Source organism: Epargyreus clarus, unplaced genomic scaffold, assembly GCF_041222505.1.
Source record: "Epargyreus clarus isolate Ecla_fem2 unplaced genomic scaffold, WU_Ecla_fem_2.2 ptg000007l, whole genome shotgun sequence".
In the NCBI taxonomy this organism is placed as follows: domain Eukaryota; kingdom Metazoa; phylum Arthropoda; class Insecta; order Lepidoptera; family Hesperiidae; genus Epargyreus; species Epargyreus clarus.
The window spans coordinates 2,758,985-2,785,429 of NW_027332215.1; the positions used below are offsets into that span (position 1 = coordinate 2,758,985).

At 37.3% G+C, this 26,445-nt stretch overlaps 1 protein-coding gene across 2 annotated transcripts in view; it reads right to left on the reverse strand.

Annotated features, from left to right (window-relative positions):
* Dhc16F (Dynein heavy chain at 16F) overlaps nucleotides 1-26,445 on the reverse strand; it is a 218,427-nt gene that overhangs the window by 77,022 nt on the left and 114,960 nt on the right. For both annotated transcript variants that reach the window (XM_073074361.1, XM_073074362.1), the window contains 11 exons: nucleotides 25,786-25,898; nucleotides 25,128-25,270; nucleotides 24,135-24,327; nucleotides 21,834-22,057; nucleotides 21,194-21,449; nucleotides 19,513-19,703; nucleotides 18,621-18,793; nucleotides 12,119-12,302; nucleotides 8,426-8,591; nucleotides 3,943-4,104; nucleotides 2,893-2,979 (listed from right to left, as the gene is read on the reverse strand). In XM_073074361.1, coding sequence (XP_072930462.1) covers nucleotides 2,893-2,979; nucleotides 3,943-4,104; nucleotides 8,426-8,591; nucleotides 12,119-12,302; nucleotides 18,621-18,793; nucleotides 19,513-19,703; nucleotides 21,194-21,449; nucleotides 21,834-22,057; nucleotides 24,135-24,327; nucleotides 25,128-25,270; nucleotides 25,786-25,898 — 1,892 coding nt within the window. The remainder of the gene's footprint in view (nucleotides 1-2,892; nucleotides 2,980-3,942; nucleotides 4,105-8,425; nucleotides 8,592-12,118; nucleotides 12,303-18,620; nucleotides 18,794-19,512; nucleotides 19,704-21,193; nucleotides 21,450-21,833; nucleotides 22,058-24,134; nucleotides 24,328-25,127; nucleotides 25,271-25,785; nucleotides 25,899-26,445) is intronic.

The following is a 26,445-nucleotide window of genomic DNA, read 5'->3' on the forward strand; positions in this document are numbered from 1 at the left end:
ACCTTCAACTCACCCTAAGCTCGAGCTAGCTAGGCTTACCTCAGAATGGTCTACCAGTTACCTCTACCTCCTTCCTCTTCTCACGTGGCGTCGATCTTACAGCACGTTGCACCGCGAACAATGAATTTAATACGAATTTAAAAAGAACGCTACGAATACGAATAGTGGCGTCTACTTCGGAGCATAACTAAAACGACAAAATTGCGCGAGCACGACCGATGACTCCGAAGCTTCTCGAACAAGTACAAATACCGGTGGCGGCATATACCACCGCGAACGAAACGACGAATACGACGATCTACAACGAACTAGTTCAAACTAGAATCTCTATGCTTTTAAAGCCTAAAGATTCAAATTAATACCAACGACAGATAATTAATACGTAGAACCATAGACAAAACTGAACAATAAGTATAGAATAACAGGGATTTAGGCGACAGTCCACTGCGCTGGCCAAGTGCGAATTTGTACACTTTACACAACACACCCTTAAGAAATTTTTAGAAATCTCATGCGTGCAGGTTTCTTCGCGATATTTTTCTCCACCGTTTAAGCGAGTGAAAATTAAATTTACTCCAAATATAATTATTGAAAATCAGAGGTGCCTGTAATTTGACCCCGGCACTCGCAAATGAAAGACAGACTTTCTAAACACTAGCCTATCACTGCTTTTGTCTATGTAAATAGAGATTTGATTTGGTTCCTTTGAGTAGTAAGCGAAATACCAATAACACTAATAGTTTCCATACCTTGGTTCTGTACATATTTGACTTTACATGAAACCTTGAGCGGTTTCAACGGCGTATTTACGCAGCTACCGTTCAATTATATTAGTTGCAATACAAAATTATTACCAGAGGACCTCGGGTATTTGAAATGTTATGACGATTTCACAATGACCGCAAGTGCATTAGCACTATACATAAATAATAAATATACAACTATTCCATACAAAAAGGCTACCTACTTAAGATAGGATGGTATATTTTAGAGCGGTAGAAACTTATAGAATAAGTACGGATGGTATTTGAAATAAAAACATCTCAATTTCATTTTAATGAGCCTGTACCTGATAATGAGTGATGCACAAAATGTAGAAATTTAATTGTTGGTGAATATTTTTATCTGACCATTTCAGGTACAAAGACAATGTCAGGATAACGTTTAAAAGCTTTTGAAATCGTTGAAAGTTAGGAGATGAATAGTTGATGACAACAACTGAGAGCTGTTAGTGACACGTCCTAGCGATAGCATTTCTTAAAATTTCTGAATTACTTATCGCGTTTTTATCTAAAGCAAAATACGCTGTTGATGTACCCACCTAGTGGTCTGTTTATATTTCTAGTTTAGTGGAAATTTTACATACGACAAACAAAACAGTACAAATAATATTTTAAAATGCACAGTTTTTAAATTCTATCACAAGCTTTAATCGTAAACCGCGAGTCTAGGGAATCTTGTGTTAATTTATTTACATTGAAAATAAAGTGAGCTGTGGACAGATTTTAATAAAAACAAGCTACAACAGCTAAGCAAGTTAATTGCAGTGACCTTTTAATATAACATTGAAATTATGTTTTACTTTTCCTTTCCCACTTTAAGAGTTAAAAAAACCGACCTGTTTTAGTAAAGTGTTTCTTGAAGCGAAAGTTGTAGCACTACGGATGGATTCGTAGCATGTCTACGAATTTTCTACGGCCGATGGCGTGCATACAATTTTACTTTTCTACTTGACTGTAGAGGGGTATATTATTATGTTTTGAGTAGTCGATTTTTTTGTTTTCATTAATACTACTGGTTTCTCTAATATGGTAACGATATTGCTTTAAAATTCTATAGACAAGCTTATCTTTAGGCGTATCAAGCATTTTATATAAGTTTGTATGTCGATGGACTAAAAATCATTACTATATTGATTCAAAAATTACTTAGTAACGTTTAATATTTTTTCACGTAAAAAATACGTACGGTAATTAAATTGATATTTGAAGTAGAATGCAGTCAGCTCAAAGGGAACTTATTGGAAAACGCTTTTCAACTTAAAATATTGTGTAGAAACCTTACTTGGACTTACTTGGACGTCTCAGACGTCTCAGACGTCTGGCAATTACACAAGATATCTTTTCATAATGTTCAATTGCCTCAAGTCTCTTCATAGAATTAATATACGGAACTTAAACGTTTTAAACAATTTTACGTAGTAAATTGGTACGATGAAAATATCACATCTTTATAAGATACTCATTCTGTGGTAACTTATAATGTGGTAACTGTTGCAATCGAATACAAATAATTTTCCATTAGGTTTTTTGATAACATCCTACAAATCAGAACTTATCAGTGTTTAGCATAGCTGTTATAAGAAGAGATAAAAAGTCTAAACGATGTACAATATGTGCCATCTATCTTTAAGCAACGTTCTGTTAAATTACCCGCGTGGCGGAGCGGTCTCCATACCAATCGGACGCGCAGAGAGTTCCGGGTTCAATCCCCGGCCAGTAAGACCAGTGTGCCCATAGATTACTCACTCCTAACAAGAAAATGTAACCAGTTTTGACAATTGAAATTGTCATTGTCATCTATTTTCGTGTTTGTATTATATTATAATATTAAAAAATGTAGTTTTTAGATCATTTACGAATGAAACGATATTTCCCGGACTTTTTATTCGATTTCGTGTTTTTGCACCATTTTAACTACGCATATTGGCATTGTTCCGCGTAAATCACACCATCACAACCATTAAATGGCTGACAGAATTGTCAGCCGTTTAAACTATTTAATGGCTTCCTTCAATTAAAAGGCGGTGAGACATATACACTTATCGATGTGTGTGCCTGTGAGTGTAGAAAGCCTCTTTTAAAAAATATAGATAAAATGCGAATACCGTACCTCTTCCGCCTTCTTGGCGAGGATGGGCTCCATGTCGCGCACTTGTTGCTCCATCACGCCGACAACGTCGTATGTCTCGTACAATTTCTATACGAATTATATACTTATTATTATGGTAGTAAATTGGAACGGACTTTCTTAATTCATCATAATATAAACTCTCTGTACTGTGGTCAAATTGATATAAAAATAAAACGTAAGCGACAACAGAGCAAGGTGAGACATTTCAAGTCTATCAACAATTTTAAGGCATATTATATTTATAGCTCTTTATGTAACGTTAAAATTAATGTTAATTGGTCAGTTTCGCCGTGACCATTTTCCATGTAACTGAGTCGAAATATCAGCCGTAAACAGATTAAAACCGCACGTAACAGAATGCATTAATTCCGAAATTCTATTTGACTAAAACCATATTTTAAATTAATAATTGTAACTCTTAATTGACTGTAGTTACTATATCGCGTGCTTAAAGGTAAAAGGGCCTATAGCTAAGGGTTAATAAGGATTTATGCTGAAAGAGCACATAAAAAAAATATCTGAAACGTAAAATTTTTTTACGTTTCAGATAATTTCAAACCGAACTAAAAATTTTTTACGTTTCAGATAATTTCAAACCGAATGGCAAAAAAAAAAAATTATGTGCCCTTTCAGCATAAATCCCTATTAACCCTTAGCTATAGGCCCTTTTACCTTTAAGCACGCGATATGTGTTAATTATATATTTGCTGTTTTTATTATTGTTTGTCGCTTTTTTACTTTGTATAACACCTGCTGCAAATTATCTACGTCCATCCAGGGTTGACTGGTAGAGAATGCCATCAGACACTCTGTTTGCCCTTTTGTACCAAATAACCGTACAGGTTATTACATTGGTTTTGCAACTTAAATTGGAGGACAAAATTCATAATTAATGTAACCAATATATAATCTACGAAAAATACCACTTTTATTTTTATAACTTTGGTCTGAACACAAAAAAACAAAACTACAATTCGCGTCTCCCTCCCGTGGCTCCCGTGTCCTACTTGCAGTGTATGTCCAGCTCACCTGCAAGCCGCATGAGATCCTGTCGCGGCCGCGGATGATCTGCTGCTGCTTGTTGTCGAGCAGCGCCAGGTACAGCTTCAGCAGGTCCAGGTAGCTGCTCGGCGTCGTGTAGAAGTAGCGCCGCATCTCCTGGTACAGCCGGTCCGTCATCACGTCCACGTCCTGACACACACACACACACACATGTACCAAACTGTATTTACAACACACTACTATAAACTACATATTTTTTTATCATATTGTGTACACGGCCGCATGGCATAGTTTTTAAGTTTGAATTACGAAATAATTTAAAAACGTTAGAAAAATAAACTTTCCATATTTTGTTTTAATAAAGAAGGTCATCCAAAATGGCAAGTTGCGTATATACTCGTAATATGTTGTATGTGCCTCACTTACTAATAAGCGATACGTTAATAGGACTGTATTAATATATTATTTGAACGACGTTCTTGTAACTACAACTACTTACAATCATTATCATATGAAAACTGTTAAATACCTACATTAGAACGATAATGAGTTTACATCAATAGTTAAACTATTATTGTTATTTACTTTTTTTTTATTTTATTTTAGTTTTTTTTATTTATTGAAGGAAAACTTACAGCTAGAAGTAGTACATATACAAGAGAGTAAGTAAATGACAGCCATTTAAAAGTTTCCGCAAATAGATAATACAAGCATAGTAAATAGGTAAAGGATCGGTAGATACATAGATGGTCAAGTTAAGTTAGAGCATGAGAGATAGATTTTAGCAAAGCAATAACGATGATATACATAAATATAAATTTTAATAAAATATTACAGTTAGGAAGTGAAGAAATCTTTTATCAATTTACGCTTGAGTTCAGAATCGGAGGTATGGTATAAATCTATATCTATAGTGTTTGATATGTTGTTAAAGGTTCTACAAGATCTTACCATGAAGGAGATATATGTAGTACAATCTGTAATATTGGTAATGGGGCATAAGATTTTCATATCATCAGCGTATAGGATAATTTTGGATGCTTTAAAAGACGTGTTAATATCGTTAACGAAGATGGCAAACAGCAAGGGGCCTAAAAGCGAACCCTGCGGGCCCCCTGACGATCTATATCATATTCTTCACCTGTATACATATACAGGTGAAGAATTGTAGCCATTTAAGACGACTATTTGACTTCGATTTTTGATATAAGATGCGAACCATCTAAACAAATCACCTCTAATGCCAATTATCATAAGCTTCCTTAACAGGATTACGTGATCTATACGGTCAAAAGCTTTGCTGTAGTCCGTAAAGATCACGTCTACCTGCATTGGATTTGACATATAGGTAGATATATAGTCAGAGGAGACAATCAGATTAGACACAGTGGATTTATTATTTAAAAACCCGTGCTGTTCATCAATAAATGTATTACGCAGGCTAGGGTATACCTGATTGTGCACAATTTTTTCAAGTGTCTTTGCAAATAGGCAGAGTTTAGAGCTCAGCTCAGCTCAGAGTTTAGCTGAAAAAGTATACATAACGGTTGAGTAAGCGAGCCAGCACAGCGGACGACGAAGATTGGGGGAATACCATCCGGTCCCGCTGACTTATTAAGATCAACAGCTTTTAACAGTTTAGACACCTCCTTACCATTAACCTCTACGGTGTTGACATCAGAACCATTGTCACTCGGAGGCAAACTATTTGTGTCAATATTAAACGCATCAGTAGTCTGAAGAAAATTGGAGTTAAAAAATTGATTAAACATTTCACATATTTCTTCACCGTCACCCGATGACCGGTTTATGTACTTCATATTAGAGGGATATGTGTTTGAGAACTTCTTACTTTTGACATAATTCCAGAAGGTTCTTGGTGAATTACAATTATTATTTTCTACAGCCTGTATATAATCATCAAACATGGCACTCTCCAAACTTTTAGCACGGTCACATAATAATGTAAATTAATTTAAATCAGATAAATTACCATACTCCTTATATTTACAGTAAAATTTATGTTTTTCTTTTAAGATTTTAATCAACGGGGTTTTATACCAGCGAGGAAATTTAGTTTTATTTTTAAACAAGGTAGATGGCACATATTTATTTCGTAAAACTTCCAATTTATCATAGAACACAGATACCGCATCCTCCACTGTTCCCCTCCGAAGAGAACCCTCCCACTCAATACTGTCCAACTCTCTACAAATTGAACTATAGTCGGCCAGGTGAAAAAGATATTTAGTTCTTGGGACAACAGATAACGTACGGTGTTGGATAAAGTCAGCGGAAATACACAATGATTTGTGGTGAGGATCTTCAGGGACTAATGGATTGTAACACATCTGGACGTTAATATGGCTATTACAAAATACTAATTCTAGAATTCTGTTATTACTATTAGCGTGGCTGTTAAATTGTGATAAGGGACACAAATCGATAATATCAAAGAAGTCTGATTGAATAAAACCTTGTGTATTTGTAGCATGAAATGAATTCCCATCTTCCGAGGCTTTCCATGTTAAATTCGGTAATTTAAAATCCCCTACGATCAAATATTCATCAGATAAATTGTTTAAAACAATATCATGTAATTTTGTGTAGAAAGATTGCAATTGTGTCAGTAATGAGTTACCCAAGTTTTCATTACAACACAGAGATTCAACCGAAGATGTTTTTGTGTCGTAGCGTGTTTGAGGTTTAAAGTTACCCACAGATCCTCAGCTGTTGAGCACTAGTCAACACGTTCGTGGGCGACTATCGTACGATGAGCGGCGATTAAAACACCACCCCCTAAACTTTGATTAGTATGAACATAATCCCGGTCACGCCTCCATACGAGGTAACGGTCGTCAAATTATTCATTATTACTAAAGTCACTATTAAGCCACGTTTCCGTTAAACAAATTATGTCGAAGTCATTCAGTGCAATACTACTATATAAGCTTTGTGCCTTTGTCCGCAAGCCACGAACGTTCTGATAGTAAATATCAAATATTATTACTGCAGTATTTTAGAAAAACAATAGGCGCATACGTATGATGAAAGTTATTAAATGTTATATTTACAGCATTTCGTATCATTAAAGCAAAATAGATGTTTCGTATTTTAAAAATATTAGAATATATACTGTCATTAAAAATAGTATAACAAACAAACCAAAGAAAAGCAAATTAAAGACGCAAGGTGCAAACAAAACATACACTTAAGAATATAAGCATAAGATCGAAAACATAAACGCGTAAATGACAAATGCGATAACGAGCAATGAATAAGCCATACCTGCGCTTCCCAACCTTCGCGTACACATGAAAAATATTAGCAATAGAACTAATCTTATTAACTTATTTTCTTCAGATCCGCTTCTGTTTTGATCAGGATAATCGGTGAGGTGGTGTTCTTTCGAACAAAGATTTTGCAGTTTTTTACCCACACAAAGGCAAAGTTTTCCTTGGCGAGGCCTTTCGCTCTGTTTAGTATTTTCTTATGAACTACTGTTAAATGATCATTAACAAATATCCTGTTGGAGCCGTTGAGCCAATGTAAAATGGTGTTAAGGATTTGCATTTCTTAGCCGCAGACACAAAGTTGTCCCTTAGGTACCGATTGTGCAAGGATACAATTATATTCTTATTAGGATTGTCGCCATGCGTGGGCACACGTGCAATGTAGTTAATCTGCTCATTACTGACGGTTACATTGATCTTAGTGGATATCTTCGAGAGTATATTATATAAATTTTCTGAATTAGTGCTCGGTACTCCCTTAATTTCGATGTTATTCAATCGAGCCCGTTGCTCACTTTCGTGGGCCGTGGTTTCGAGAGCTTCTAACCGTAGTTGTAAGCGGACTACGTCCTCTTTAGTCTCCTTAAGAGTCTGAACCTCAAGATCAATTTCAGATATCCTTCTTGTGAGTCCATCAACCGAATGTAAATATGATCTAACGAGTTTTTTACGTCTGAAATTTCTGACTTCAGCGATTTAAGGTCCGTTAAATCTTCTTGAATGCTCTTTACGGCAGCTAGCAGTTGAGGTAGTGATGACATTTGGTCTTTGAGGCTACGAAGCTCCACACTGATACTGTCCAGGTCACTTGTTGTGAAAGGATTGAGGCTGGTGGGCGATTTACCGGGAACTGGGCTTGCAGCTCCAGTTTTACAGGTTATGCATTTCCATGTGGCTTTTCTGTCTCCCAATTTCCTGTAGCCAACTTCAGTGATACCTGCACAGGGGAAGTCAAACTGCTTCGAGCACAAGGAACACTTCGTTTCAACACCGCAGCGACCGCACGTAAACATAATTGCAGAAAACTAATACGGATAATTATGTTGAGGTTGAAAACCGTATGCAGCTGCGTTAATGTAGGCGCGTGGGGCACGGGTGTTCGAGTTGTCGTCTACCGACCGACTGAAGACTTACGAAGAGGATTTCTGTTGTGGGATTACAAACTTTCTAAGTGTGAGATAATAATACGAAACTGATGTAACTAGACGTCAACCCACCTGGTGCATAGTGACGCAGAGCGTGGAGATCTTGTCGATGATGTCGTCGTTGGCGAGCGGCGAGAGGCACTGCTGCGCGACCGACAGCAGCGCCTCCGGCGGCCACTTCGTGAACCAGTCGATGGTGCAGCAGTTCACCAGCGACGGGAACATGCGGCACCGACGTCTGTCAACAGAACACCTCAACTATAATCAGTTCGTCTTCAACGATCTGGCGTTTGAACACAGTTTACACAGTTGTAATATTAAACTAGCAAAGAAGCGTATGGCCCATTCAATCGTAAGTACTTTTCCGAAGCGTTCCAGTTTCGTCAGGGGTCACGGTGCATGTGGCCGACCTCGAGTATCATAGATATACATGGACGGCAACAGCCACTTACCAACAGGTAAATAGGATAATTGACTTCTACTCCCATTATATAAAAAGAAGTGGCCACTGCCACCGCCACCGGCGGCAAATTAAATTCTCTACAACTTTGGTTCAGTAACTTTTTGTCGTAAAACTATAAATAAAAAAGTTAAAAGCGAAAATGTTAAGAAATTCGAGAAAAAAATATTTTTTTTTCGATTTAACTTTTTTTTGATCATTTTACGAGAAAATGATATCAGACCATTTTTGTAGCTCGTTTTTTGAGGAACAACTTTTATACGCCACATTTTTTTATTAAGTCAATGGGTAAGGTCTTACAGCGTTCTGAAGTGAGTATTATTAACTGATGACACATTATTAGTACACACGTATAATATATGTATAGTTAAGAGTGCTGACAAATAGTACTCACTTCAGAGCGCTGTAAAACCTTAGCTAATGACTTAATAAAAAAATGTTGCGTATAAAAGTTGTTCCTCAAAAAAGGAGCTACAAAAATGGGCTGATATCATTTTCTCAAAAAATTATCAAAAAAAGTTATATCGAAAAATATTTTTTTTCTCGAATTTCTTAACATTTTCGCTTATAACTTTTTTATTTGTAATTTTACGAAAAAAAGTTACTGGACCAAAATTGTAGTGAATTTAATTTGCAACAAAGAATGCTTATTAATTTTTTTATCAGATAAATAGTTTAAGAGATATATCGTTAAAACCATTTCAACCCCTATTTTCAAGATGGCGGCCGTGGGACAAGGGTGGCGACCCCACAAACTTGGTTTTAGCTTTATACTGACCCCCCCTACACTTCAAAAAAATAAAATTGCGTCCTCTAAAAAACGCAAGGTTAGGCCTAAAAAATGTAACATTTCAATGGACTATAATATTATAGCAATATTTAAGGTTTGTAATTAACTTGGAACAGCATGGATGAGTCTGTCCCTCTTAACACACCTTTCAATCCAGAACACAGCAACTCTTAACATTACTAAATAGATATGACGGCGGTAATTTCAGGAGTCGAACCACATCGACTTACATTACCCTAAGTTAATCTCTTTATGGTTCAATGTTGCTGTGGTTCACCACCATAATTTTGTCTAACTTATATCTAAAACTAGTAAAGTGCTTCTATGCTTTTCATATCAAAAGCTGAGGTAAAAAGGAAAAATATGCCTGTCCCTGAAAAGTTGCCTATAAAATGATCTTAAAAAGACGCTTTCTACACTCGTAGCCCCGCACTAGGATTCCGTGTCGTGGGCGCTGTGTACATACACAAAGACGAATTAACCCCGCCCGCTAGTATTTGTCTAGCGTGGGAGACTGTGACCTAATCTCTACCATTCCGCGTGATAAGCAGCACGTCAAAAATGATGAACGTTATATTATAAACAGTCTGAATAAATATTATACGCATCTATACCTTTCCTAGACAGCGCAACAGTAAAATGCAACGGTTGAACTTACAAGCAAAGCTCACTTCAGCGAAGTCATTGAGAACTGTAAGAGCTTTCCACGCTTCGCTACGGCTTCGTTCTTTGAACGAGAAATATAATATATAAGGCGAAGTTCAGTGAAATGAGCTGTCTTTAGAATTCTTATAAATAACGCAGAAATAAAAGCCAGTTCTCATTTTCCCTGCAGGAATTGTTCGGAGGGAATATTGCGATAAACTGATTTCATTGGAACCTTTGACATTTCAACTTAATACTTGATCCACACGTGAACTAAATATCTCATTCACATGGTTTCAATAGCTGTAAGGTACGAATAAGAATGATTCAATATATCATATTATACTAAGTATTCATACTGATACATGACTTGGAAATTATTTAATATTGGTTACCTAACGATAATTCTATTAATATTCCTTTTCATCTTATCAGATTGTAACTAATATTCGAGATGGATATGACTTTGTTGAATTTAAAAAAAAAGTTACTGTTTAGATATTTTATTTTTCAAGTTTACGCTAAAAGAAATCAATAGCAAAAAAAGGTTTCCTCAAAATAATAAAATCTGTAATACCTACAAGTATTAAAAATCATAAGCGTGGTTGTACTTAATAGTACCTTATTATGTCGGGATTTTATTTGGTAATGGATATAAGCTACTTTAGAAGTCTAACGAAGGCAATTATAAGGATAATATGTTCTTAAAGCACGTTACATCATTAAATGTGGGAAATATACTGAGAACTTAATAAACGCTACACCATGCAACTAAGTAATTGGACGGGTGATTTCTGTAGGCGCTTGTAAGCCTTATTACTGTATTTTATGGTAATGCAGTAGAAATAACTAAAGACTTTTACTGTCATCTCTAATAATATTCAATTTAAATAAACAACATTGCCACTTAAGTGTCGTGAGTCTGTGAATTGATTACATATCTAATCAAGTTTATATAAATTATTGTGATATCGAGAGGCAGTTTCATATTTTTCTTGGAACTCTTTGATGTTAAAAGTTAGGTCCAGTAGTTTTACAGTTTCTTGTTATAATTTCCAGATCGAAGTTCTACGGAGCGTCGTTTTTTCCTTTCGCTAGTAAATCGCAGTATATAACAGTTTATTGTGAGAACGTACACGCTCACAATACTAAGTCATCACGAAGAAGTTTTACGACAGGTATACATGCCTTTTTATATAATATAAGAGTAGCAGACGAGCATGTAGTCCACCTAATGATAATTGGCTACTGCCGCCCATGGACATCTGTAATCAACCCCAGATAGGATTAGATATTCCTGCCTGAGGTCGGCCACAGATGCGCCGCTACCCCTGAGCACTAAGCTGGAACGCCTCGGAAAAGTCTGTCTCCCTTACCACACCCTTCAAACCGGAACACAGCAGCGCCTAACACTGCTGTTACTAGGTAGAAATAGGTGTGGCGGTGGTGCCGCCGGAGACGAACCACAAAGGGTTCTACCACCTTCAAAATGCCTGTAGTATTAACTTAAAAGCAGTGATAGCCTAATGGTTTAGAAACTCGCCCTCTCGAATGAGGGGTCAGAGGTTCAAATCCTAGTCACACACCTCTGATTTTTCAAAGTTATGTGCGTATTAAAACATAATTATCACTTGCTTAAAACGGTGAAGGAAAACATCGTGAGGAAGACCTTCATACCAGAGAGATTTACTCGTATATTAAAAAAATCTCAAAGGTATCTGAAGTCTACCAATACGCACTTGGCCAACGCGGTGTACTATGGCCAAATCCTTCTCATTCCGAAAGGAGACCCGTACCCAGCAGCTGTGGGGCAATAATGGGTTGATGGCGGTTAACTTAAAATAGTATTTAAGTTAAGTACGTGCGTTACCTAAACGCCTCGCCGACGGGGCTCATGCATATGCAGAGGTGCAGCTTGCCGCGCACGCGGTTGATGAAGTAGTAGTAGACGGCGTCGCGGTCGCCGGGGTTGACGCCGGCCTTGGCCGCGTCCGGCCGGCAGCCCGTCTGCACCTGCTCGTACGTGTCGCCCTCGAACAAGTTCGGCACTTCACCTGCACTAACAAATATTACACACTTTGCAACAATTTGCTACAAAAATGTAGGTATGATGGTATATATTTTAAACCATGCAGTATGTACCACCCTCCCTCCCACAAAGGATGCGTGCAGATGCAAAAAAATTAAATTATGAACCCCATTTTTTTGTTATACAGGGTGAACATTTCAAACTGGCCTTCAGGGCCAAATCCGAAACTATAAGGATTAGCGAAAAATGCTGAAAGGAATTACGAGGCCGATTTTGATAAAAACTAAAACGGCACCATTAGTTTTTTAAAATAACTTTTTCCCTAGCCGGAAATCGAACGAGTTCATTTTGAAAAAAAATACACCCTCTATATTATTCCACTATCTGATAGTGTTGCTTATAAGGATGAAATTCTGTGAAGTAATGATAAATGACAAACTCAAGGAAAAGCCTCAATTTTAAGAAAATACGTATTTTTTCATATTTATTTGGCAGTTAAGTTCCAGCCATTCATCATATTAAACATTTCGCGTATTAACATTTTTTTCGCTCAATGTTTCAAATCATTCCAAAGCGGACGTTTTGTTCTCCAAGAATTTATATTTTTACCTTCGACTTAAGTAGTTGAGGTTATTTTTAGGACCATTATAATAGATTTAACTTGCTAGGGGCGAAGTTTCGTTATACAGTTGTAATGTTGACAATTTGCGAGAATGACTTTTTCGAGTAAAATCCGTGTGATTACTAAACAAAGAGATATAGAAAATCATATTTTACGTTGGAACGAAGTTGTAAATAACAAACAATAAGAATTTACTACTTAATCAGTTATTAAAGTTTATTACAAAATAGATCCTAAAACGGCGGGAACTTAGTTGCCAATCTATTACTTTCTCATACTAAGCCGTATATCATGGTCATATCATAGTTGATTAACAAATTCTTCAATGTTTTGATTTATGTATAGTTCTAAAGAATTATACGTAAGTAATTTGTTATGTATAATCCTTAAGGATTAATATGCCAATGTATGAAAAAATATGTATTTTCTTCAAAAAAATCCTTTTACTTTAATTTGTCACATAACATTACTTCCCAGAATTTGATCCTTATAAGGGACACTATCAGATAGTGGAACAATATAGAGGGTGTACTAAAGGAACTAAAGGACTAAAGGAAAATCCTCAATTTTAAGAAAATACATATCTATTTATATTATTTTGGCAGTTAAGTTTCCGCTATTCATTAATTTAAACATTTCGCGAATAAAATTTTTTTAGGGCCTATTATTTTAAATCATTCGAAAGCTAACGTTTTGTTCTCCAAAAATTTATAAATTTATGTTCGACTTGGTTAAGGTTATTTTAGGACCATTGTGCATCTACACGCATCCTTAGTGGAAAGGAAAGGGTATTACATATTGCATGGTTTAAAATATATACCATCATACTTTTTTGTAGCGGATTGTTGCAAATTAGTTTGAATTTTAACTAAAAGCATAGATTTCCGCAAAGTAACGCCTGATACAATTAACTATTACACTGTTTCATGCAGCGTAGCAGGTATAGCCTCGTTGTTTAATATCCGCCTCTTACGCTTAATAATATTGGAAGCACAAACCGTTTCCAATACGAAAAATGCTGTGTTTTGCGGCGAAATAAAATATGTATTTTGCGGAATGTTGCCGAGAGTAGGATTTCTGTAAAAAAAAGTTTACAAAGCCATCTTTGTGAAGTTTACCAATCCGCATTAATTATAGGCCACTTAATTTCTAATTCCGTTCTGAACTATTGGTAGTTGATGGAAAATATTAAAACAACATCGACAACACCTACCTGGAAATTTCACATTTGTAATTAACCCGCTAATAAGATTAGACTCCTACCTAAAGTTGACCACAGATGCGTTACTACCCCTGAGGACTAAGTTGTATCACAGCTGCGCCTACACCTCATCATCATCATCAACGCCCCATTACTGACCCACCGCTGGGCACGAGTCTCCTCTCAGAATGTGGAGGATTAGGCCATAGTCCACCGCGGTGGCCAAGTGCGTATTGGTAGACTTCACATATCTTTGAGATTTTTTTTTTATAAATTTGTCAGGTATGCAGGTATCCTCATGATGTTTTCCTTTACCGTTTAGCAAGTGATAATTAATTTCTAATACGCTCATAACTGAAAAATCAGAGGTGTGTGCCTGAGATTTGAACCTCCGACCCCTCGATCGAGAGGCCAAGTTTCTTAACCACTAGGCTATCACTGCTTTTTTGGCGCCTACACCTAGGTAACTATTAAGTTCGTTATCAAAGGATTTGTTCATCAAAGCTTCGTTAAAGTTCACTTCTGATGCACTAAGGCCGCGAAATTGTTGATAAAGCGCTCCCGAAATTTGCTTTACACTATCTTAATTAAGAGCTGTTTCGTATCATAAGTATAAGTCTTAAGAACAAATCTAAGCCCAGTTCAATGCGCACTAAGGTAACAGTTTATAAGTTATGCAAGTTTGTGTTAAATTCTATTGATTTTATAACGATGGCGTTGAACATAAATGGCTGAAATTATAACCCCGTCTAAAGACCTGATTTTGACATGTATAAAATCAGAAGAGAGAGTTATAAGATGCACTTCTTTTTAGATATTTTTAATATAGAAATACCAAACTGGCAAAACGTCTCCATGGTGTGTGTCTCCACGATATAATGTGGTCTCTGCACCTTATCACACTAATGATTAAGCTATTCTACTGAAATTGCTTTACAAAAATTAATTTAAATTTACAAAATTACCCATAGGCATAATATATTACGTAAGCTCCTGGTAAATGTAATGTATAGTTTCATTACCGCAACAGTTCCTCTCTATGACATTTCAATTTCGCCATTTGGAAACATCAAAGCGTGCTTAAAATGTCCAATACGTCAGCGGTGCGCTATTATAAGCGTGTGGTCGCTATTGCACTCCATGATAAATTAGTTACATTTTCCGTATTGATTACGGGCTCCAATAGCAGAAATGAATTACGGTATCAGTCATGAACATTATTTTAGAAACTAATTATATTTGATGAATTTTGATCGATACTTTTTTTTTTGAATATAGGTACATTATGCTCTATATTAATTGAAAATGGTTCATATAATTATTGTCACTTCTCTGTTTAAAACTTTACAACTCAAGAATAAGCACAACTGTTGGATAAGGTTTGATTAAATTAGCCAGTTATAGGTAACTTGTATCGGGCATATCAGATATCTGGCATCTTGGCATACGCATGTCGAAAGCACAGTTACATGGCCAATCCTACTACTACACTACTACTACTTGTTGAATTATGTCACCTATAATCATGGTTATAATACAATTACATAATAGAAAGTCTTCCTTTGTCTTCAATATCCATGCTAATCAATAGTTCTATTAGGTGCAATTAATTTGATATTAATTACGCAACAGTACGCTTGTGTTGCATGCGGCTATGTGCCGGTGACGTATTGTAAATTGGGATATCATAAAGCGGATGTTCATTTCAGAAACTGAATCGAATTTCATATGCAATGCTGATTGGTTTACATTCAGTACGTTTTAATTGTTTCCTACAATATTATAGTATCATTGATGTACCACTGACTTTGGATTTGCGCTGCGAATCACAAAGAAGCGTTTTTTACAAGAATTTCTTTGTTAGAATTCAGTTACATACATCTATCTATTAATTTAGAATTTTGACACGCTTTTATTAGCTTGGGTTGTATGTATGTATGTATTGTACGTAACAGTAATTAGATATTGGATCAGCTCATTTTAAAGAATAAACAATAGTTTAAATATATTGGATCAGCTCATTTTAAAGAATAAACAATAGTTTAAATGTAAATAAATTACTATTCAATTACATTTAAACTATTGTTTATTCTACTTTATATTGCTACCTAATCGCCTATATATTTATTTACAATGTAAAAAAATCATAAATTTATCACAGGTACAAAAGTTCCGTTCGAGATCAGTAAGGGATACAGGTTTATCTCCCGCTTCGTGTGTTCGCGGAAAAGGAAACGGATTTCCCGCAGATCAGTACGCATAATATCTCTTCCCCTAACAAAGATATAAACAACAAACTAAAACCTTATTAATGATCATTATCAGTGAGATACAATGTACTCAAATTTATTTATTTATTGATTGATTTCAAATTGATGAATTTGATTTGAAAAACTTTTTGTATGTTGTAAGAGTGACGGTAGGATTATAAGACGCGACGCCAGCCGCCTGTCCTCGCTCGGCGCATACTCCTCGTGCTCGTAACCAGGCGCACTTCAACTAATTTTTAATATTATATAATTTTTTCCTCATTTGGCAAGCTAATATTATTTTTCTCATCAACACTTAATTTTATGTCTGCTATTACGCCTGCATGTCGCTCCTAGCCTATTGTTAGTAATTTACGATATTGTAATGGTTAGTAACAATCTGTCCACGTACTTTTATTTTTATCGAGCATGATAACCAAATCGCCAACATTTAATTCTGACATGTCTTTCGTATGTTTATCTTCGTATAACATATTTATACGCTGTTTGTATTGAGTTAATACTATTGACTAAATATTTTAACTCCGAAAATCCCAAAAATACTACCAAAATCAAATATGTAATATTTCTATTTACTTTTAATCTATCCGTACCGACCTTATTCTCTACCAAAAAGGCAACAGGTATTGTTGGCGGATGCATTCAAGTTTTCCTGGATAAACTTTACATTTTTTAACATACCACTCAATATGCCGGATGTTGCCCGATCAAAACAATACCTCTCGTGCGCTTCTCTCACACCGGTTCACACCTTTGTGACCGTCGTGTATTGTACTCGTAAATGTATCCAGAACGAACAAAAACTTTTTGATTTATTTTATTTGTATTGGTATTTGTCGTGATTATCGTGCCAGACCTTTCGTATTGTACTTTATGAATTGATCACCTTATGAATTGATCGAAGCACAATTTACACAACGCCCAAAAAGTTTCCATCGCAGAGTGTTTTAGAAATGGGCGGCGGGAACTCTATTCGGAATCGTGTAACTGAAACACTGGAATTAATTAACGATGCGAGCGAGCACAAACACTCTAAAAGGAATACTAATAACCGTTATCCCCCACTTGTTTTAAAACGCACATTCTTGCCTATCACTAGGAATCTGTTTTAAAAGCTTTCATATCACTATTGTACAGTTGTACACGCACCTACCTACTGTATAAAGTACTTTATGGAAAGCTTTTTTCATATACGTTCAAAGGTTACATTACACAATTAAATATTACGAACAAGTCGTAATATACAATAATGTTTATGTTATATAATTTGTTAAAAATATACTCCAAAAGTGAAAAAGTAATTGACTGAAATTCCAAATTATTTGTAATTTAACTGGTTTGAAATGCTTAATTTCTTTTTCATAATAATATCGTTGTAATTTTTAAGTAGAAAATTAAAATGTGTAAACAGGTTACATCAATAACGTAATGAAGATTATTTTACGGCTAAGCTTGGTAGTTCCTAGTTACAAACGGCTACAGTACATTCTACGATTTTGAAATGTTGACGCAGTAGCAGTCAACCACGGGGGCAGCCAACACCGCAAGCGTTTCCTCTTCATTCCGTCGCGGTTAAATGTGTTCAATTACAAACGATTGCATATTAAACTGGGGAAACGGCCTCGTCAGAGGCGGGTTTATTTAATACACTACCGGTCTGACGCACAAAGAGTTCCGGGTTACAGATATCTGAATGATGTTTGAAAAAAATAGTAGCCATTATAACTTTAATACTAGAAATAAAAATAAACTATCAATAGAACCTACTATACCCACATATAGATATATAAACCTAAATATAGATTATGTAACTTGGCTAGACCTTTCATGGGTAACTGTATTTGTTACTACAATAAAATACACGACCACATCTTGAATCTCACAGAAAAAAGTTCAAACATGTCGTTAAACAAACGCTATGTAAAAAAGCGTACTATAAGTTGAGTAATTATTTGACTGATAAAACGGTGTGGTCTGAAGTAGCTCCAGCTCCACAAGTACCATTAGGTTAAGTTTGCCATTGCACAAAACATTTTTTTTAAAGATTTGTGTTATGGAGTTTCTTTCGCCGCTTCTTCTACATAACGAAACAACTTGTGGAGTGGTGGTAGTTTTATTGACATTAAAAAGTAACCTATTTTGAATACAAAAAAATGATTTGTATTGGATATTTGTGTCCTGGTCTTTGTGTTTATCTATGGCACCTATGATAGGGTTGTGGTTTAAGGTGTGATTGGTGCGAGATCTGACCCGAGTTGAGCATGTTGTTGATATCCTCGAGGAACTCCTCCTTGGTGATCTGCGTGTCGGTGAAGAGGAACACGGTGTCCTCGTTGGCGACGCCCGCGCGCATGTACATCTTGCGCAGGTCGTCGTGGAACTCCGGCGTGTCGTAGTTGCGCTTCAGCTCCATGCCCATGCATCTGCGTTGGGCATTTTTTATTGAGAAATGTTTTCTCGGAAGGACCCATTTTAAAATATAAGGTATTTGATTCCTTTACAGCCCACATCTTGTGAAAACAATGAACTGGATAGGTCTTGTCAGGATCCAGTTTATTCTTTATCATGTCAAGTGAAATGACCTATTCAGTTTATTGTTTTTTTAAGAAGGTTTTTTTTTATAAAAAATACCAGCTATAATTTGATTATTTCAAAGGTTCAGTGTGATTTTCATGACTTTATTAAATGTCAGGTAGAGATTTTTGGATATGAACTTGATTCTTTATTTTGTATAATAGTTGTTTGACCTGAATGCATGACATGTATGTATGAGTTAATATATTCTAATGGATTTTTGTGACGCATTTTTCATAAATAATTTTACAACAATGAACTTATGAGGGATGGTATTCTCCGCGTCAAACTGCTTGTTCGTTCCGAATACAGAAACGAGTTGCGTCGGAATAGCAAATTGTAGATATTAGCGGAACAACGTCAGCGCGGGACTCCCACGGCACCCGTCCGCTGCCCTCGCCCACCACGGGTATATAGCTTAGTTTTCCCTTATAGCTTTAATATTTCCTATAGCGTTAGTATTCCCTTACGTTATTACGGAATATATGCTTGTAGTCGTGCGCAGCAACATCAATTATACCAGGGGAGCAAAGGTTTGTCGCGGAGTATAACAACGTCTTGTCCTCACTTGCACTCGTTGACGTGTCCGGCGAGCGTGGCGACGGAGCGGCGGCCGGAGCCGCCGGGCCCCACCATGAGGCAGTGTCCGCGCTCGGCGCGCAGCACGCGGGCCACGCACACCACGTGCTCCACCGCGTCGCGGAACAGCACCAGGTGCATCTCCGCGCGCGCCGTCGAGTTGTACTCCTCCAGGTACTCCTGCACACACACACACACACACACACGCACGCCGGTCAGCGCAGGGGAGGAGATCACAGACAGTTGGCAGAATCTTTTTTTTATGTTATATAGGAGTAGCAAACGAGCATGCAGTCCACCTGATGGTAAGTGGCTACTGCCGCCCATCTGTAATCAACCCCAGATAGGATTAGATATTCCCACCTGAGGTCGGCCACAGAGTTGTCGCTACCCCTGAGATTAAGCTGGAACGCCTCGGAAAAGTATATCTCCCTTACCACACCCTTCAAACCAGAACACAGCAGCGGTTAACACTGCTGTTATAAGGCAGAAATAGGTGTCAGTAGGTGTCAGAGTCGAACCACAAAGGGCTCTACCACCTACAAATCAACAAATCTTCATTATTGTTATAAAAATTGTAAAATAATTAATGGTCTGAATATTAATTACAAGCTTCTTCCTCTAGCTGCTTTTATTCTGATATACTCGGGTTCGGGGTTGACACTTCGAAATAAAAGAACTGTCGACAATTCACCGTGTGTTACTAGAATCTTTGGAACTAATTCGGATCCCGTAATAACTCAGAAACTGTTATTATATTTCACACATGCGAAATTAAGAAGTTATACTTCTTTTGCAGCGTTTTCTTTTGACAGTTTTTTAAAAAACGACACCGTGTGCTAGTAATTATTGCAAGAGTAGTACAAAATTTTATTTTAAGGAATATGATACGGTACGATACGTGTCGTGTCGCGTCATGTCAATGATTTTGTAATATTTTTTAGGGTTCCATACACAAAAGGTAAAAACGCTACATAAGTATATTTATTTTGGGACATTTGGGAAAAATCTTTTAGTTTTTTTCAAAACAGACAAATTTAAGATTGACACAATGAAAAAAGTTGAAGTTGGCTACACAAAATATTGCAAGTTACGTGTCATGTTATGTCGTATCAAATCTGTATTCGTAATTGTTTCACTTCTAGAGTGTACACCTTTTATATTTTATTAAATACGTCATAACATTGTTATTAAACGTGTTTACTTAAGGACACATACGCGCATTGAAGTGACTCACCATCATACTGTCTATCTAAAGTTTATCGTTAAGGCGTTAAGGCGTGCATATAATATCATAAAATTATCACATCTTATCTTGCGTCATCTGCGTCAACATAAAGATAGGGTGGCGCAAAATTAATCATACTATTTTGTTTTTGAATAACTTTTGTACTGAATAAAAAAAAGTGATTGTGAGTAATAGAAATCTTTACCAGGACCTGTAACTTTTTTTTTGCTAATTAGAAAATATGATATCTTTCATGTATCTCCCACCAGTGTTGACAAATATTTGTGCCCGTATTATCATATTTTCCACGACTTTCCCTAAGATAACACTTCGCATTCCAGTCGAATACTCTCCTTAAAAACCGCGATAAATATGTTTGTAACAGGGACCGAATTAAAACAAAACATAATTTTATAGCGAAGTCAAAATAATGATGCAATACCTTCAAGACGACTATTAGCTTCTGCACATCGGGTATTTCAGCATACACCCTGTTCTCTTTGGGAACCGCCGAGTTCAAGAAGTCTCCGAAGAGCAGCACGGGCGGCTGCTCGATGATGGTGTCATCGGGCACCTCCAGGATCGGCTGCTGGAAGTTCTTCTGGCAGACGGTGCTCATCAAGTGGTAGAAGTAGCTCTTGTCCTCGATGTTGATGAGGCGGTCGTGGAACACGCGCAGGCACTCGTGGTAGAAAAGTCTAGTGAATAAATTGGCGTTTCCTTATCGCTCGTATTATTGATTTTAAAGACCATTATTAATATTGGCTTTTAGTATTATTCTAGTGAATGGATTCTAGGTACAAATGAAGTAATAAATAGATATGATTAATTTTAATTTTTTTTTATTAGAACAAGTTATACTAGCATGTACATAAAATATACATATGTCTAATTATAATATTATGAACTAATTAAATAAACTATATATATTTTTTCTATGCAAATATCTATAGCATGCATCCGCATCTATTACGGATATTTTTGTTTCCACAAACCAATCATTTTATCGCATTGATAGAAGTTTATAGATTACTCCTGTATTTTGACTTGATAGAAAAAAAAATCTATAGCGCAGTACAAACCTGAGCATGCTCTGCGGCATCCTCATGTAAGCGGCGTCCGCTTGCAGCACGCCCTGCATCGACTTGGAGAGGTCGCGCAGGTTGAACACGTAGTGCGACTTGGCCGGCGTGGGCAGCATCTCCGCGCACATCTTCACGTACACGTCCACCGCCGCGTTCACGATCGCGTCGCCCAGCACCGACACCTCCGGCACGAAGTCCTCCATGTGCCCCTTCAGGATCGCCTGGCGGTACCCAGTGTGCGTTACTGTATTGTGTTGGCTGTAACCCTTTTATGTGCCTCATTGGACATGGTTCTCAGCTAAATCTACGGACAGATGACCGTCTGATTGTCTGTCACAGGGTTGTACATCGTAATAGAAAAGCACTTGATTTTTTTTTACAGATTTTTTATAATGGTGGTCGCTTTTATAATTTAAATAACAACAAATACTAAAAATAAAAATTACAAAATAAATGGGGGTCGCCATACAAATTTTCAACGTTTTCCCCTTTATCTATTGAATTGTAATAGGAAAACAATTCAAATTTTAACAATGCATATGCACTTCAATGACTGCTATAATAACACTTAACTAAAAATAAAAGGTAAATGAATAACCCTCCGGGTGCGAATTCGATCTGCACTAGGCCATTTATTTTTAAATTACTCCATATAAGTATATGTAACTGGTAACTTTTTATTTTAAGAAGTCGCTGACTTTAGATGATAGACTTTTAAAAACAAGCAACTAAAGTCGACAATCAAATAGTCAATGTACATGTCGATGTGTCGATAATCACTTTGCAACATCTAGGGAAAATAAATAAAATCTTATGTAAAATCAAGCCACATTAAAACTTACGTACAAAATAAAGTTTCCGACACACTAAATGAAGCCGACACACGAAATAACTGCATAAAAGTACACTTTTAATGAACGAAGTTGGTTAGTTTAAATAACAGTGTACTCTCTACATACTATTACATATGATAGACAAGCATTTTGTAAGTTAAATTCTTTGGTTTTAAGATAAATAAAATCAAATCAAATTATTAAATTTACAGCAAGTAGGCAGTTATTGTAATATTTATATTACAAAATTTGGTTCGGATAATAATCATTAAATAATATTTAATAATAATAATTAATGACAAAATTTAATATTTTCCACTTACGCATTTGGTTTTGAAAAGAATAAAGGTTCTGTGCTTGGAATTTCGATCCGTATATTGCAGGCTGGTAACTATGATAAATATTTTCCTTAAATAGGCGCGTTAAGTACAACAGTGTCCCTGTAGTTTCGGGACCAGAATAGGGCTACGGTATCCCCTGCCTGTCGTAAGAGGCGACTAAAAGGGGGCTTCCGGGGTTGCGGGCGGCAAGAGTGGGTAGCTCGAACCGCCCGGTAAGCGACCCCGGGAAGGACGGCGGTATGTGTGGTCGCATACCGTCGTACGCACCAGACGGTGTGGCGAGCGTCAAGCTCACCTGGGCAGAGCCCGACGGGGCAACGCGCTAAGAGGACTCCGGTTGCGTTCCTTTGGAGATCCCGGAGCCCTCTACGCAGCGCCGAGGACGGCCACCGGGGGGGTTTTAGTGCGGTAAAAATCCCACATAACCCTGCGTCGCTCCCACGGCGCCGGGTACCTTTTGAAGGTTTCCCCCTCGTAAACAAAAAAAAAAAAAAAGTACAACAGACGAGAATGAAATTTGAACTTGTGAATGAGGAGTGAAATTTGCGCGCGTACAACGTTATAGAAAACATTGAAGGTCACTTACTTCTAGTACTGTAGGTAAATACAATAGGTTACTTGTTAAGGGTATCCATGGGTTTGAAATTATTTACCAATATCAATAGTAGGCTACCAGCTTTAGTAGTTAAAAATTCTACATAACCTGGTGTCACTTCCATCTAGCCTTTTGATCTTATGATTGAGGTATCTGGTTCGTAAAAAAAATACACATTTGTAGTGTAGGTTTTGATACCGATATTTTCATATAACAATCTGTGTTTGTCGGTTTTATTAAAAAGGCCTTTTTTAAAACATAGTGTTAAATATTTCATGGTGTTACGTAATTTTCTATGAGCGACTGCGTGTTAGTTGGTCTGGACTAATGTTTATTTTTAAGTGTCTCTGGGAACAAGACCTTGTCGCTGCTGTATCGCGAATTAACAATAAGCTTTCAGTTGCACTACAGTCCTGATAAGATAAGAGTCCTGAGGTCGATCACGGATTACTTGCTAACATTGAGCACGAAGATGCCACGGCTCCCTTGCTAAACCCATCGGCACCACCTTCCAGAGCGGGCAGCTCACCTTGAATATGGTCTTCATGGCGTCGGAGTTGGGCGCGGGTATGTAGAACATGGCGAAGTGCCTGACGAAGCGCGCGGTGAGCGGGTTGCGGCCGCCGCCGGGCGGCGCGCACGCGCACGCCAGCACCACGTCCAGGATCTCCTTCCAGTACAGCTTGTCGCGGTCGTACACGCCGCCGAAGTCCAGGTACTGCCTGCAAGGTTATGTGCTCCGCGTTAAACTGATACTCCGTTTTGAATATACAAATGAATCGCGTCGCCATACCAAATTGTATGACCACAGACCACACCTGCTCGCAACAACTTCAGAGAGGACTAGCAGTTTGGCGCGGACTCTAACTCTCAGGTGGGCACGTGGCCCATTCTTAGCGCGTTCGTCAGGACCGAATACTGCATCGCTGCCTCACGGCAGCTCACAACACCGGTGGGCAGTGTACCCACTGTGGAGATTGCTCGGGAGGGGTTCCTCGAGACCCGAATACCCTGTACCATGTGGCGTAATCACGCCGCGACATAGGACGATCCATATCGTATAGGTACTTTTTGTTTACATCATGTACGTGATACACTTAATTATTCACATTTTGTTTATTATTTTATGTCCTGATTATTTTCATTTAATTTTACATCATCACAAGTAGTCACCATCCTCATGGCGTAACGATCAATCTGACATGCAATGGGTTTCGAGTTCGATCCCCGGCCACACATATTATGATGAATGTAGTGAACTACGTACACCCAAACTCAGGTCTTCTCTATTTGAATGTATTTGACTGTCCATGGCACAAGCGACATAGGATAAAACCTAGTGCGAGTAGATAGCGATACATATGAAATTAAATTGAAGCAAAACAAATTATTAGGCAGGAAATTAAAAAAATGTAAAGATTCAGTTTTAGTTTTTATTACATTGGCTTTACATTGGCTTTGTAACTTCTTTAAAACATTTTATCTAAGTATTTAATTATAGTTTTGATGCGTTTGGTAATACCTCAGCAGTTCGATGGTGGGTTGCGCGCCGTACACGTCGAGGCGCGGCATGTTCACGTCGTCGATGAAGATGATCACCTTCTTGCCGAGCGGCGCGCCGATCGCCCTGCGCGGCCGCTTGTCCAGCCGCAGCTCGATCACCTCCTGGACGAACACCGCGATTGAAAATCTATAAAATTGAGAAGGTGGTAGAACCCTAGTGGTTCCACTCCGGCGGCACCACCGCCACATCTATTTCTCCCTCATAACAGCAGTGTTAAGTGCTGCTGTGTTCTGGTTTCAATGGAGTGGTCAGGGAGACATCCTTTTCCGAGGCGTTCCAGCTTACTCCTCAGGGGCAGCGGCGCATCTGGGGCCGACCTCAGGTAGGAATATCTAATCCTATCTGGGGTTATATTATAAAAAAATGGTCATTAATTTAAGCAAAACCTTGATTTGCCAAGAATTATTTACACGAATATGATTTACACTATAATAAATTATAGCTTACATACCTTATCACTTACTTTTAATTGATTTCTGATTTGCTAACGTTCATTCTCACAATATTTGTCATATGATTAAACTGTAGAGGTTATAGACAAGTATCTATAGAATAAACAATGACTTAAATAAAGATACTATTATATTGATTTTTAAAGTATAGTTATACATTATACCTGAGTCCTGGCGCTGCTGGTCTGCGCAGAGAAGTTCAATATGACCGGTATAAACACACCGGTAGCGGACATCCTGCCGAGACCTTCCGCCACGATGCAAGTCTTGCCAACACCTGGCAAACATGTTAATATTCATTATTTTTCTAAACACTATAATTTTAATTTTCTAAATAGATTAAGTCGAATTTTCAAATTTCTTATGGCCTTTCCAGCGCCGTCTTCCCTCGCCCATCATAATTATTTATAAAAAAATGAATGTACTAAAGCCTCATTTTTAAGCCGTATTAAGTCTTATGTAAAGTTAGTCTTGTGTGGGGCAGACGATCAGAATGACTGGATTTATGGATATGACATAAATGCTGTATGTATTTACATATTTTAATATTTCCATCACGTAAACTGATCATGAAATAAAAAAGCAAGAACATTCTGAGTAGTTATTATAATTATGTATATGTTAGGGTAAATGTGGATAGGGCGGTTATTATGTATAATTACCGGGAACTATGCATAATTACCAGTGCTCGTGGTAAAGGTTGTAAAAACTTTAGCGACTGTAACTTAAGCGAGCAAGGCGCGGCAGCGCCTTGCGAGCGGGTGGGTCCAAATCATGTAAAGTCAATAAAGTACTTAAAATATTTATGGTCAGGTCAAGTTAGA